Genomic DNA, 15,102 nt, shown 5'->3' on the forward strand with positions numbered 1-15,102 from the left:
TGTGATGCATCGGTGGAGGACGGAATTTTGTTTCCTACTGACTCGACTTTCCTTGATTTTTGCTGTTTTTTTCATCCTGGCATCGCTCATCATTTTCATCAAAAATCGCAATTAGCATGCGCGCGTGCTGTTTCTTGATGACTCGGAACTAAAAATCTTGTTTCCTGTGGATGGACTATCCTTGACTCGGACCGCTTCTTTGTTTTTTTTCATGAAAAATCCTGTTAGCATGCGTGTACGCTATTATCTCCCTGATAGTGACTTTTGATCACGTTCCTTTGTATTGGATGGGTCGCGACCCTCCATTTAGCTAGGAGGGGTGTCATGACTTTCGCATTGAATGCTGTGCCACTGTTGCGTCTGATGCGACTGACGCGTCTGACGCGACATTGGGTTACTTACCACAGACACTGACGCGACTGACGCGTCCGACGCGACATTGGGTTACTTACCACAGACACTGACGCGACTGACGCGTCCGACGCGACATTGGGTTACTTACCACAGACACTGACGCGACTGACGCGTCTGATGTAAACGCACTGACGCGACTGACGCGTTCGACGCGTCTGATGTAAACGCGACGTCGCGCGGTAGTATGCCCCATACTACTCGGGACATCTATTTAGGTTAACCCAATGTCGCGCAGTGTCTGTAGTAAGAAAATAACCCAATGTCGCGCAGTGTCCATAGTGAATAACCCAATGTCGCGCAGTGTCTGTAGTAAGTAAATAACCCAATGTCGCGCAGTGTCCATAGTAAATAACCCAATGTCGCGCAGTGTCTGTAGCGAGTGACCCGATGTCGTACGGTCGTATGGTGTCTGTAGTCAGCGAGCGTGTTGATCTCGTGGGATGAGATGGTGGCGCGTGCTGTCGTGATTCTTATCTTTTCCTTGAGAAATGATGTTAACGTGCGCGTATGCAATTATCTCTGTTTTTATGACTATCGTGATTCTCTTATTTTCTTTGTGAATCGTCGTTAATGCGCGCGTATGCAATTATCTCTGTTTTTGTGATGATCGTGATTCTTCTTTTTTTCCTTGTCGATCGTCGTTAATGCGCGCGTATGCAATTATCTCTGTTTTGGTGACTATAGTGATTCTTATTTTCTCTTTGTGAGTCGTAGCTAGCATCCATGCATGTTATTATCATCTTTCTTGATGTCGTGGTCTGACTCTTGTTCTCTTGATTTTTGCTGTCGTAGTCTTGCGTGTCGCGTCATGTTGTATCGTCTCCTGCGGTATCGCATCTCATCGTATTGCTTCTGTCGTTGAGATACGAGACACCGAGACAATACGTTCCTGCCTACCGAACCTAGCTAATCAAGCCGAGACGTTTCTAACCAAGCCGAGACGGTTTCTAACCAAGCCGAGACGGTTCTAACCGGGGGGGCGGTTATCGTAGTCTGGCTGTGCGTCTGTCTAGTCTTTCCTTGATTTTTGCTGTCTTATTCCCTATCGTAGTCTGGCTTTGCGTCCGTCTCGTATTTCCTTGATTTTGCTTGTTTTCTTGTTTTATCGCTGTCTTAGTATCGGTCATCCTGGTCCTTCTCTGGGGCCATGCTTCGGAGTGGTGCGAAATTTCATTTCTAGTCGCCTTGGATGGGTGGGCGCATCCCCTCTAGTGTGTGCTGAAATTCCTGTTTTTTGAAATTAGCGCATGCGTATGATGATTCTCTTGTGGTGACCTTTTGATGAGAGATGATCTGTCGTAGTCTATCGGATCGTGTTGATTTTTCCTTGACGGTCGTGGTCTGGGCGTTCCCCTCGGTGGTCTTCCTGATGGTGGCGGTCGGATGGAATCTCGACTTCATTTCGCTTGATCTTTGCTGTTTTGTTGCTGTCTTCATGTCTCTTGTTTCGTAGTCTTTGCTTGTGGTGATCCGTCGGGCGAGGACAGAGTCTCGTTTCGACTCGACTTCATTTTGCTTTATTTTTGTGATTTCTGGTGATTTTATCGCTTGACTTTCCTTGATTTCGTAGTCTCCCTCCTTGGCATTGCGTCGGGCGAGGACAGAACCTCGTTTCGACTTGACTTCGTTTTGCTTGATTTTTGTTATTTTTGTGACTTCATCCCTTGACTTTCCTTGAATGTTTGACCTGTGATCTTGCTCTGCGGTCGCTTTCTTGTCTCCTTGACTTTTCTTGATCGATGGGATCGTATTCGATTTCGTAGTCTGCGTCGGGCGAGGACAGAACCTCGTTTCGACTCGACTTCATTTTGATCGATTTTTGTTATTTTTTGTGATTTTATCCCTTGACTTTGCTTGAATATTCTGACTGTGGTCTTGCTCTGCGGTGGCTTTGACTTATTTCGTAGTCTCCCTTGTGGTGATGCCGAGAAACGAGACACCGAGACAATACGTTCCTGCTGACCTAAGCTAGATAACCAAGCCGAGACAGTTCTAACCAAGCCGAGACGTTTCTAACCGGGGGGACGTCCTGTAGTCTTGGCTTTTGTTTTTGCTGTTTTGCTTCGTATCGTAGTTTTGCTTCGTATCGTAGTCTGGCTTCGCGTCGTTTTCCTGCTATCGTAGTCTTCCTTGTCTGTGGTGATGCATCGGTGGAGGACGGAATTTTGTTTCCTACTGACTCGACTTTCCTTGATTTTTGCTGTTTTTTTCATCCTGGCATCGCTCATCATTTTCATCAAAAATCGCAATTAGCATGCGCGCGTGCTGTTTCTTGATGACTCGGAACTAAAAATCTTGTTTCCTGTGGATGGACTATCCTTGACTCGGACCGCTTCTTTGTTTTTTTTCATGAAAAATCCTGTTAGCATGCGTGTACGCTATTATCTCCCTGATAGTGACTTTTGATCACGTTCCTTTGTATCGGATGGGTCGCGACCCTCCATTTAGCTAGGAGGGGTGTCATGACTTTCGCATTGAATGCTGTGCCACTGTTGCGTCTGATGCGACTGACGCGTCTGACGCGACATTGGGTTACTTACCACAGACACTGACGCGACTGACGCGTCCGACGCGACATTGGGTTACTTACCACAGACACTGACGCGACTGACGCGTCCGACGCGACATTGGGTTACTTACCACAGACACTGACGCGACTGACGCGTCTGATGTAAACGCACTGACGCGACTGACGCGTTCGACGCGTCTGATGTAAACGCGACGTCGCGCGGTAGTATGCCCCATACTACTCGGGACATCTATTTAGGATACTCCTACCCACACCAAATCAGCATCAAAGAAACATAAATCTGTACACGACATGGCCAGAGAGATTGCTGATGCTGAGTGTAAGGCTCATCTACTCATGAATGAGACTAATGCCAAGGAATGTACTGCTCGCAAGCAAATTAAGTGTAGGTCTGCTTTTGACACTGCCCTTGCTGTCGAGTGTATGCGGGTAGAGCAAGCTGCTGCTCAGTGAGCTCATGAACTGGTGATGATCGAGAAGCAGATTGAGCTAGAGAGGATTTGGGCATGATCAGGACAGGGCAGAATTGTAGTGGACTACAAGTGTACTAACAATAATACTCAAATTGTAGACTATGGAGGCCCTCATCAACTTTGCGGCAGCTGGCAGATGTTACAAAATATACCATCTTGATGATGAGCTGGCAGGTACTTGCAATCAGACATCAAAATTGTACATTTGGCTGTTTCATCCCACATAGTCCGGGTATTTAAAGCTTTGTAATGTGAAGTACAATTATGATACATATTGTACATATTGCAGATAAGATAAAGCAATATATAAGTTCATCATTTTCGTGCCGATTACCTAATGCACATCAAAGCAGTCAGGGGTTACCTGAACATATGCTCTGAAAATCTCGGGCGACTAAATTTTCACCACTCTTGACTATTGGCTCCCTGTTGACAAGGTATCTCCGAGAGTACAATGTGCCTACCACACCAAGCAAAACTTCGCTGGTAGTAGGCATTGGGTCATCATCAGATTCGCCAGAGGAATCATCGGAGTTTGAATCAGAAGAACCAGAGCTAGAAGAAGACATGGGATCAACAAGAATGTGGGATTCTACCAGAAGAGCTGCAATGTATGACTCGAGCACTGATTCAGCAGCCTGCTGGCGCTCAGTTTGAAAGGGCATGGTGTTTTCAAAACAGTTTTCAAGTATCCTATGCTAACCGTTGTACTACGATAATTTGAACTCCGATGCAGCAAGCATTTGGGTAAGCAAAAACGGTCAGTGTCAAATCCGTCAAAATCAGGTCAAAATCAAGGGTTGTCAAAGTTGAAATCGGATTTGGACGTTTTTAGCGTCCAAATCCATGTCCAAATCGCATCCAAATTGGCCTCAAAATCCAGCTTTGAACTCCCCTAATGTTTGGCAGTTTTCAATACATATGCATAATTTTATGGTTATCAGGTATCACAGAAATGATCCTATCTGCATGCAATGACTTGATGTAAGGTTGAGATTACCATATAGTGTGAATGGAGTCAGTGTGTCTGGAGACTCTGAGTGTATTATTATACATGGTTGAGATCACCATATGTGGTCTTTGTATACCACAGTCCATCAGGTCAGTCTGGACACTGAATGAATAGATATATGTAGTCTACCATACAACTAGTCCACACCCATTCTGCCTTTGGCACAGGAAGCAAAAAAGAGTGCTTCGTGCTCTTTTTTTAGCTTCCTGGCCTCAGCTTCATCCCAATAATTCTGGGGGCTCCTGATGAGCATTGTTCCTTCATCACAGGAAGCCAAGGAGGGCTGCACCCTTTTTTGGCTTCCTGGCCTCTGGCTGCATCCTAATAAAATTTTAAATTGTGCATCTTGAATAATTTTGAAAATACATTTATGAGCAGCATTTCAAAAAAACTAAAAGTACAATCTATTATCTATCACACCACATAAAAGTACATAGTACATAAGATCAGTCAGTTCCATGTTCTTTGAGCAAGATTTTGACAAAAGTAAAAATACAATCTACTACACAACATAAAATTACAAAATATGTAACAGTATCATCGAATGTATTTATTTTCCTGTTTTTCCCTGCCTTCCATCTCCCGTCTCCCGTCTCCCGTCTCCCGTCTCCCGTCTCCCGTCTCCCGTCTCTCCCGTCTCCCGTCTCCCGTCTCCCGTCTCCCGTCTCCCGTCTCCCGTCTCCCGGTTCTCCTGCCCTCCCATTCTCCAGTTTTTGAGTCTCTAAGTGGTCTTTTTCTCCTTTTTCATAATCTTCTGCCATTCATCTCCCAGTCTCTTTTATCTTATATTTGTTTTCCCCCTGTCTGTAATTGTATTATATGTTGTTCCATTATTTGCTGTATGTATACAAAAAATACTACCATAACAATCACAGTAAGGAAAACACTCAAATCTAATCACATATCTGCCTTGCCCTGCTCAAACACATCATTTTTCGTTATTTAATGTCATGTACATATACAGTTACCAACGTCATGCTAAGTTCCCATCAGGCGACGCTGTTTGAGTCGGCGCTCGAAAACACGTGACAAAACCACACGAGATTTCCAAAAAGAGGTTAAGCGAGCTAAGCGCTCCCATGTGGCCTTTAGCAAAATACACAAAAGCCATGCGAGCGCCCATGCATTTCCGAAAACCGTCGTACTTTACTTCTTAGATATAATGATTCTGAAAGCCACTATCTCCATGTGCATAACCTGTAGAGAAGCTAATCAAAGTAGGGTTTGGGGTTGCAAGCTAGTGCAGGCACTCTGGGTGTCATGACTGACCTGACTGACTTTGGTATACAAAGACTACATATGGTGATCTCAACTATGTATAATAATATACTCAGATTTACACTATATGGTGATTCCATGCAAATATAAGAAGTTTATATTTGCACAAGATGAGGGTACATAAATCCACACAAATATAACATGTACATATTTACACAAGATAAGATTACAAGTGCTCTACACAAATATGACATGTGCATATTTGCGCAAATATGATATGTGCATATTTGTGCAAGATGAGATTGCAAGAGTTCCACACAAATATGCACATGTCATATTTGCGCAAGATGAGATTGCAAGAGTTCCACACAAATATGACATGTGGATATTTGCGCAAATATGAGGTTGCAAGTGTTCCACACAAATATGACATGTGGATATTTGCGCAAATATGAGGTTGCAAGTGTTCCACACAAATATGACATGTGGATATTTGCGCAAATATGCACATGTCATATTTGTGCAAGATGAGGTTGCAAGTGTTCCACACAAATATGACATGTGCATATTTGCGCAAATATGCACATATCATATTTGCGCAAATATCCAAATGTCATATTTGTGCAAGATGAGGTTGCAAGTGTTCCACACAAATATGACATGTGCATATTTGCGCAAATATGCACATATCATATTTGCGCAAATATCCAAATGTCATATTTGTGCAAGATGAGGTTGCAAGTGTTCCACACAAATATGACATGTGCATATTTGCGCAAATATGCACATATCATATTTGCGCAAATATCCAAATGTCATATTTGTGCAAGATGAGGTTGCAAGTGTTCCACACAAATATGACATGTGCATATTTGCGCAAATATGCACATATCATATTTGCGCAAATATCCAAATGTCATATTTGTGCAAGATGAGATTGCAAGTGTTCCACACAAATATGACATCTGCATATTTGCGCAAATATCCACATGTCATATTTGCGCAAAATGAGGGCCTTTGATATACCATAACGCAAGCTTAACCTAAAGGTAGTTACAAAATTATGGTTAGAATGGCTATAACTTTGATTTTCATCGGATAATGTTCCCACGGTCAAGAAAGCAAAATGCGAAAATCCACCAAGTCTTGTGATGTTGCTTTGATTGAGGGCACCAAAAACAAGCAACCACCTGAAGCGCCAGAGCGCTCTTGAAAATAGAGGGGGTGCCAAAAAGATGCAACCCCTGAAGCGCCAAAGTGCACTTGAGGTGCCAAAAAGATGCAACCCCTGAAGCGCCAAAGCGCACTTGAAAAATAGGCAGGGTGCCCAAAACATAAGACCGCTGAAGCGCCAGAGCGCACTTGGAGGCGCCCAAAACAGAAGACCGCTGAGGCGCCAAAGCGCTCTTGAAAAAATAGGGGGGGCACCAAAAACATCGGACCCCTGAAGCGCCCAGAGCACTGTTGAAAATAGGGGGGCACCCAAAACATACAACACATGTCAAGAACAGCTGGGCACTGGTGTGATCAAGTTCCTCGACATATTCTTATTCAATCGTTTTATTTTGGACCATCCTTGATTTTAAAGACCATATATGACTGCAGGTGTCAGCTAGCATGTGTTGGGGACGTTCCATCACATGTCGACATGCTTGTGAACCATGCTGGCTTCCTGCATGAGCGACGAAAATACATATGTAAGGTTTAAGACCACTGAAGCGCCAGAGCGCACTTTAAGATAGGGGGGTGCCAAAAACATGCAACCCCTAAAGCGCCAAAAGCGCACTTGGGGGCGCCAAACACATCAGACCCCTGAAGCGCCAGAGCGCACATGGCGCCCACAACATTCGGACCCCTGAAGCGCCAGAGCGCTCTTGACCACAGGGGGAGGGCAGCAAACAAGCGCCAAAAGCGCGCTGGGCGCCCTACCAAAGGGGAAGGGATGACCGAGGGGGCGCGAGAAAGCCAGGGACCCCCCCGCGCTGGCGCCAGACCCCAAAAAAAAAGGGGGGGGGGGGCGCCGAAAAGCGCCGGGGCGCCGAAGTCCGCCCCCCCGCACCCAGGAGAAGAAGATTAGTATTTTGACATTATCTACAGATCCCAACCGCCGATTTCTTTCATTCCGGGCTCATATTAATCCTTGGGCATCCCTCTAAAATATGTACCAGCCCAAGAAGAGAAAAAAATTTCAAACTTTGAAACCTATTTCTGTTTTGACCATATAAATATAATATCGTGAATATCGTGATCTTTGGAGAGATAGGAGCGGGCAAAAGCTCCGTCATAAATCTCTTAGCCTGGCCGACAAATAGCACACATATCACCTGACGCTCACCTGCTGTACCCTACATTGGACGGAGCTCCAAGTAACATTCGAAAATGGGACCCGATATCAGGTGTTTGACACGGTAGGCCTCCAGGAGCCCTGCCTACACACCGGAGAGTACCTTTCCGCAATTTCAAATGCATATGGCCTCATCACCACCCTGAAAGAGCGAGGAGGTATTAACCTCTTGCTCTTCTGTGTCCACAGAGGTAGAGAGAGTAACGGCAACCATGCAGAGCAACTACAGATTATTCTTCGAGTTTCTTTGCGAGGAAAGAGTCCCGCTTGCACTGGTCGTCACAAACCTCGAAAGAGAGGTAAACATGGAAGACTGGTACACACGGAATGTGGGCCACTTGGAGAAGTACAAAATTAGGTCCGTGGGACATGCATGCATAACTGCGACAAATCTACTCGATGGGAGGTATAGAGGCAAGTATGAGGAGTCGCGTGGCATACTCTGTAAGGTGATCGAGGCTAACTGCAATGAATCTATGGAAGGGTAGACTGGCGGGAAAGGATGGCTTGCTTCGTCCATTAGCAAACTTGTGGAATATGTCACTGGACATCCCAAGAAGACAGATATCATTGGAGTTCTCACAAAACGATGCGGGATGACCAAAGAAGTGGCTCAGCAGGTGGCACAGCAGATCAGAGGCGAAACCCTACCGCAAATGATGATTGAGAATTATGGTGACCTGCCAGTCCCTTTAGATGTAAGGAATATAGGTCCACAACAGGTTCGTGCACCGTGAAATCGCTTCACAGATTGTTGATGCTTCCATAGGGATATGAAGGTCGACCGCGTAATGTAGTGCTCTGGGGGGAGAGTGGAGTGGGTAAAAGCTCGCTCATAAACCTCATCATGGGTCGCGACGTAGCGGAAACATCTCCTGACGCCCTGTCATGTACTATTACACATGCTGCATATGATGTGACGATTAGCGGGCAACACTTCAGGTTGTGGGATACGGCAGGTGGGCATTCATTAACTCCGAGATTTTGGGACAGTGCGGATTGATAACCATATCGTTAGGGTTAAATGAGGGCTCAGAAGGCAAAGTTCCTGCGGCAGTAGCTGCAAGGAGGTTGGCTCTATTCCTTGGCGGCTTGAACAAGGGAGACGGTGTCCATCTCCTTATGTATTGCGTGCGCGGAACACGAGCCACAAAGGCTTTGCGAACCAATTACCAAACATTTTCATCAGCCATTGGTGACAGCAAAGTGCCCATTGTTATTGTGGCGACGTGCCTGGAAGACTGGCAACCAGTGATGACAGAGTGGTGGAATCAGAACAAGGACCAACTTGCGAAATATGGGATGCATTTCCCTGGATATGCTTGTGTTACAACTCTGCCCGGTGGACGTGCTGAATCCCAGGATTTACGACAACGTCGTGCACAGTCCTACGAAGCCGTTTGCAAACTTATTCTGGACTATTGTTCGCAAGCCCCTAGAAAAAGATAGCTGGGCACTGTGGCTATCGACGAAACGACGATCTATTGTGAATTGGCTTGTTTTGTAGGAAGATCAGGAGCTCGTACATATGATACTGTACATACGTATTACGCGTAGAAAGACGCTAGTTCAACGTGATCTGGGTGTGACAAACTGTGACCTGTGACGTTTAGTCTGACTCTATGGATCTAACTCTAACTGCGATACTACCAAAACCTTCAAAGCCCATCATCATTGATTCATTCTTGAGTCATACAAGACTCATGTATGCGATAACAGCCTTATCTCCTGCACGTGTCCGTCTTCCGATGATCCTGTACACGTACTTGCGTGTGTGAATGGGCTCTGATATGAAAACCGATAGTGCCAGAGCAACATGATTTGCCTAAAAGGTCATCGCAGATCTTCTATGATTGGTCGTGACATACTACTTCACGTATAAATCACCCTCGATGCATGATAACATGTCGCTAACAACCGTGTATGCGGGCATCTAAAGGCGCTTTCTTTTTGCATTATGCCGTGGATTACGACTTGGTTGGACTTTAAGCTGCGGTCACGGTGCATTGTACGTCGACACACGTGTTCAAGAAGCCTCTGAATCGGAATCTGGCGCATAAAAGCAGAGCCATTCTAATGTCGTGTTCAATACGCCTCTAGCATTCAATCTACCATGGATTTACTTCGCAATAGACGCAAACAAGCAGCCTCGACGGAACCCTCAATCGAGCCCTCTCTTGATGTTACGTCTCTCCCTTCCATCTCTGGTTCCGTGAGCCCTCCAGAGCCATGGGAGGAAGTAGACATATCATCCACCGACTATGCCCGCAGGCGCAGGGAACTTATGGAAATGATGGCTGACCTCCGATCCATGGGGTGGGTGATTATGGTTTTGATTATAACCTCAAATTGCTCACGCTACCTTCCACAGTGCCGACGCGTTGATTGCCTTACCATCCGTAGTCGTAATTGGTGGCCAATCCGGTTTGTGGTCACCTCCCTCACCCACAGCTATACTCAACCTGAATTTCAGCGGGCAAAAGCTCACTCGTCGAGGCCGTCAGTGGGGTACGTAAGCAGATAGTTTGTTTTTTTATTCCTTTATTCATTATTTTTTTCTCTTTACAATAAAGATCAACGTCCCAAAAGATAGCGGAACGTGTACAAGGTGACTCTAATAACTACTAGCTATCGCGGGTATGCTCATACTACGATATGCAGATGCCCTATGGAATGTAACATGTCTAGTCATGCCAAATCGTGGTCCTGCACCATCACTCTACGTATCGGTTTCGATAGTAACGGCCTAGACCTTCAAAAGCCTACTAATGTGCGATTTGGCCCAACGATCACTGACAGAAGTGAATTCGAAGTTTGGCTGCGTCGTGCTCAGGCAGCCATTTTGAACCCGAATGTTGCTTCTTCGACTTTCCACGCAAAGACCGTCGAGGAACTCAAGAACATAAAAAACACATTGAAGTTTTCCCGCAACGTAGTATGCGTCTCGATTGAAGATCCCGACGCAACTGACCTGTCATTCTATGATCTACCTGGTAAATTATACTTATATGGATTGAGACGACATATCTGATGAGCAGCGAAGGCCTAATACAAAACGAAGAACCCGAAGCTGTCGCATTGGTGAAAAATTTGGCAGAACATTACATCGAGAAAAAAAATACTATCATATTGACTACAATTCCCATGAGCGGTACGTGTTTGAACTGCAAAATTATTTCCTACTGAATTGATGGGCGTGGTACCAGATGATATGGAGAATCAACAATCTATGAGTCTCGCCAGGGCCGCTGACCCCAATGGAAAGCGAACAATCGGTGAGTCACCCATACTGCAGGACAGTGATTAAATGACCTAAAGTTCTTCAGGCGTACTTACGAAGCCTGACACGCTTGGTACTGGAGCTATCAACCAGCGCCGCAAATGGGTAGAAATCATCGAAGGTCGTTCGGAGGAGCACACACTGACGCACGGTTTTTACTGTGTGCGTCTTCCTGATGATTCCGAACGTGCACAGCGCCTATCTCGTGCTGAATCGCAAAGGCGTGCTGCTGAATATTTTGACACAACGTCGCCCTGGAAGGACGTAACCGAGCGTCATAGGTTCGGCATTCCAGGCTTTGTCTCCGATATAAGCCGACTGCTCATTCAATTGATCGAGGAAACGTGCGTGGACCTTGTTCTAGCTGACTCGTTATAAAGCGCTTACATTGTTTATAGTTTACCGTGTCTCAGAGAAGATGTCGACACGCTCCTCGCGAAATGTACCAAGGACTTCGATGAACTGCCCCCACCACTTGAAAACGACCCACAAATCGAAGTTTTAGGACGGGTTAATACGTTCTGCGATGACTTCAAGAGCTTTGTGAATGGCAGTCACGAAGACAAAAGTCTTGCGCAGCGGAATCGTGCTCTATATGCTATTTTCAAGAGGGATATACGCGGCACTGCCCCTGACTTTAGGCCTTTCAATGACCCGGAACACTATGTTCCACTGGATGATACTGAAGGGAACATGACTCTGATTGAGCGAGACCCAGGCGTGAAAGTGATGGGCATATATGACATCAGCAGGGTCATCCAAGAGTTTGTTTTCGTATTTTGTTGTAGTTGGACGGCAGCTCAATCATTCATCAAGGGCAATTGGATGGGAGCTTCCGAACAACGTGCCATATCAGGCAAAGGCAAACCTCATTACTCAATTCACCAAACTTTGGGTTGTTCCGTCTGAGCGCTGTCTTGCTGGTGTCAATAATGTGCTTGACCAAGTCGTCGACACGCTCATAAGCACCCACTTTGGACGCTTCAAGGTTCTCGAGGAATATTTTGGGTAAGCGTTGACTCTTTATGACCATCGTCTGGGCTCAAGTTGTTCTTGAAATCAGCAATTTGATTCGAATTCAGGTTGACATCTGCAGGGCGCGTGCCAAAGACGCCGTCAAAACAGCGTTGGATCTGGAAACTATTCCACACTATACTCAGAACACGCACTATCTTCAGACACTCCGCGAAAAATGGCTGGCTCATTATAAGACAGTTCGGAGTAGACCTGCTCTGTACATGGCACCTATACGAGCGGAACCTAAGTCGCCCAACATCTACGAAGCTCCATCACGGCCAGTTGCTGAAGGCAAATGTGACGATTCACCATCTTTTGGGAATACGATCTCATTCTGTAGTCTTGATAAGCCAAAGGTCAAGTTTGGGGCGTCCGAAAACAAAGAGAAGGCCGAGACGCCCAAAGCCAAAGCTTTGAGGGCTCTTGCGGAAGCGGGATATGCGGGTCTTCAGGTTTCGGATCTCGCACGATTGTTACCTCCCGACTCATTCGAGGAAGAGTTGGTTGTGATGGCTGACGTTCGAGCTTACTTTCACATTGCTTATAAGGTAAATCTCGCTCATCATCTCCGTTTCAACGCGCTTATCACCTCGACCAGCGTATCATCGACCATATTCCTTTCACGATCGAGCATGCTCTTCATCATGCCCTAGCAAAACAACTTTCGCAGAGCCTTCTCACGAGCTTACTGACTGATGCCGCATCTGGATCCAACTTCTCCGAGCGTATGAAGGAGTTGGTCAGCGAAGATGCTTCCATTGCTCAGAGACGCCTAATGCTCTCGACAAGAAAAGAGCGCCTATTGAACATTCGCCGGAGACTCATGACCTTCAGTAATAGTACTTGATCATTGCGAGGCGTCACGACGTATACTTTCATGCCAATATAAATATTCTTTACCTCCTGTCGGCAATTGGTGTTGTTGTTGCTGTATTGTACTGTTATATTTCATACTTGCGAACAAAGTAGTCTGATTCTCTACTCGTATCAGTGCATTTCTTGTGATAAAAAGAAGAGGCTTTGAGGTGTGCGCGTCGACCAGATTTGTGAAGCTGCGAAGGAGTTGGCTTTGTCCGGTCATCATTACATAACCCGGCAAATAAACTGTGCCCGTCAGCTTTACTGTGACAGCATCGATTCCGGTTGCTCGTACTCACTACTAGTTTTGATAAACTCTCCGCGTTAACTCAGAGTAACGCATCGTCCAGCTTCCAGCTGTGACTTATTTCCGCGCGACAATTTAGTCGTCTCCGTTATCAGATAGCTCACCAGCTAACGATATCTACTACTTATACCTCCCGGATCATTGTGCAATTTGGCGCTCACGCACATCATCAGAACACTCAACACACACTCGTCGTGGCATGCGACCATAACAGTGTTTTACTTCGTGAGCCTTCTCTTTCATCGTTTTCTGCAGATTTTGAGGATTCAGACTATTCGCCAGCTACTAGCTTTCGCAAACCATCCCGTCACCAATTGATACCATCCATGACTTCGATCCGTTGGAAGCCACAAATCACGTATCGCTCCCCCACTGCAGGGACAACCGCTCTCCATCTAGAAGTGCCACCAGTTGGCTCTCATGCATCTTCGTCGAGCCATTCTCCTTCCCCTCAATCGCTTCAGCATTGGACAGTCCACCAGCCCAGCCATTCTAAGAGACATAAGAGATGGACGATGGGTCCTTCACTGCCACTTTATCATCCTCTTGGTCGTCTTGCCCTATCTCTCCCTGATTTGGATCCAACTGCGTTCGGGCTCCCCGCGCCGGCAGTAATAATGGATGATCCCACGCGTCGATCTTCAAATCGCGCACGTCGCCCCGCGCCCAAAGTACGCGACGCAAATGAGCCAGCTTCCTCCCCCGTCCCTTCTATCGATCTAATCCCTGTCCCCGAGCTAGAACTCAAGGAAAAGCCTAGTTCCCGCAGGAGGCGCCCTGCTGGAGGTGGGAACAAAAGAAAGCGTAGAGAAGTTGATGACGGTGACGCGACCTATCCTGCCAAGCGCTCCCGCAACCCAAGGGGCTCCGCTGCCAATACCACGGCACGCACTCCCACCGTCGGAGAGCCTTCTCCTCCCTACTCTGTTGATAATTCTGCTCTTTCCCCTGCACCTGATGACCCTCCGGAAGAAAGACGGCCCGAACGCCGGACCGCTAAGTCACGTGGTCTCCCTCCTCGTAGGGATTCTAGTGGAAGTGAGGCAACTGTCACTTCAGTATCGGCCTCGATTGTCGCGGGTAGCGTTGCACTTCTCAAAGATACCGGTGAAGATGCCCTGGACATTGACACTTCGCCACCTAGCGGGCCCAGGGACACTGAGCGCACCACCCGCAGTGGAGACCTCAGCAGCAAAGATAGTTCAGATGGAGGTGACAAAGCCGCAAATAACGTTCCAGGGTAGCGTGGCACTTCCTTTGTGTCTCCTGTATATGTATGTATATGAGACATTTTGGTTTATTTAACGATATGCATTCCTTGTCTATTGCTATTTGTTCCTGACCACTTTTTCTCATCGTTAATATTTAACTGTTCGATCTATTTACTCTCTCATATTATCTCGTTGACTTATGTAGTGTGGTTTGCTTACGAACGGGATAAAAATTATGAAGTATCTATATTGTCTCGATCGACGAGGTGATTGACCTGGAATAAATTAATGGATGGCATTCATAAATATTTAAATATATGACGTTCCAGTAGTATTAATGGTTCAAGGAACTCGAAGCTTCTACATGAGGTGGATGTAACCTTTAATTTTATGAATGTTCCTTCTGGGTTAGACGGGGGAACGGATACCGTGTGTGTA

The 15,102-nt window shown here is 46.2% G+C and overlaps 4 protein-coding genes across 4 annotated transcripts; 3 read left to right on the plus strand and 1 right to left on the minus strand.

The window, feature by feature from the left end:
* Positions 1 to 1,590: 1,590 nt before the first annotated feature.
* On the minus strand, positions 1,591 to 4,082 carry F5147DRAFT_770364 (uncharacterized protein; the record flags this gene model as incomplete). The annotated part of the gene is made up of 2 exons (XM_041441144.1): positions 1,591 to 2,178; positions 3,882 to 4,082. 2 exons carry the CDS (start codon positions 4,080 to 4,082, stop codon positions 1,591 to 1,593), a joined length of 789 nt encoding a protein of 262 aa, XP_041296011.1.
* Positions 4,083 to 8,781: 4,699 nt separating this feature from the next.
* On the plus strand, positions 8,782 to 9,440 carry F5147DRAFT_570919 (P-loop containing nucleoside triphosphate hydrolase protein; the record flags this gene model as incomplete). Its single annotated transcript, XM_041431021.1, has 2 exons — positions 8,782 to 8,950; positions 9,010 to 9,440. Coding segments are annotated over 2 exons (600 nt in total), but the record flags the coding sequence as incomplete, so codon positions are not given.
* Positions 9,441 to 9,895: 455 nt separating this feature from the next.
* On the plus strand, positions 9,896 to 13,337 carry F5147DRAFT_607604 (P-loop containing nucleoside triphosphate hydrolase protein). Its single transcript, XM_041432363.1, has 12 exons — positions 9,896 to 10,307; positions 10,363 to 10,415; positions 10,465 to 10,499; positions 10,565 to 10,599; positions 10,653 to 10,984; positions 11,035 to 11,142; positions 11,198 to 11,266; positions 11,318 to 11,615; positions 11,670 to 12,035; positions 12,088 to 12,279; positions 12,335 to 12,836; positions 12,887 to 13,337. Exons 1-12 carry the CDS (start codon positions 10,105 to 10,107, stop codon positions 13,133 to 13,135), a joined length of 2,442 nt encoding a protein of 813 aa, XP_041296013.1. The 5' UTR covers positions 9,896 to 10,104; the 3' UTR covers positions 13,136 to 13,337.
* A 90-nt stretch (positions 13,338 to 13,427) lies between these two features.
* F5147DRAFT_607607 (uncharacterized protein) lies at positions 13,428 to 14,978 on the plus strand. The gene is made up of 2 exons (XM_041432364.1): positions 13,428 to 13,678; positions 13,724 to 14,978. The coding sequence occupies exon 2, from the start codon at positions 13,780 to 13,782 to the stop codon at positions 14,695 to 14,697; it is 918 nt and encodes a 305-aa protein (XP_041296014.1). The 5' UTR covers positions 13,428 to 13,678; positions 13,724 to 13,779; the 3' UTR covers positions 14,698 to 14,978.
* The last annotated feature ends 124 nt before the right edge of the window (positions 14,979 to 15,102 follow it).

This window comes from Suillus discolor (genome assembly GCF_016758755.1).
Source record: "Suillus discolor strain FC423 chromosome Unknown F5147scaffold_11, whole genome shotgun sequence".
NCBI lineage: Eukaryota > Fungi > Basidiomycota > Agaricomycetes > Boletales > Suillaceae > Suillus > Suillus discolor.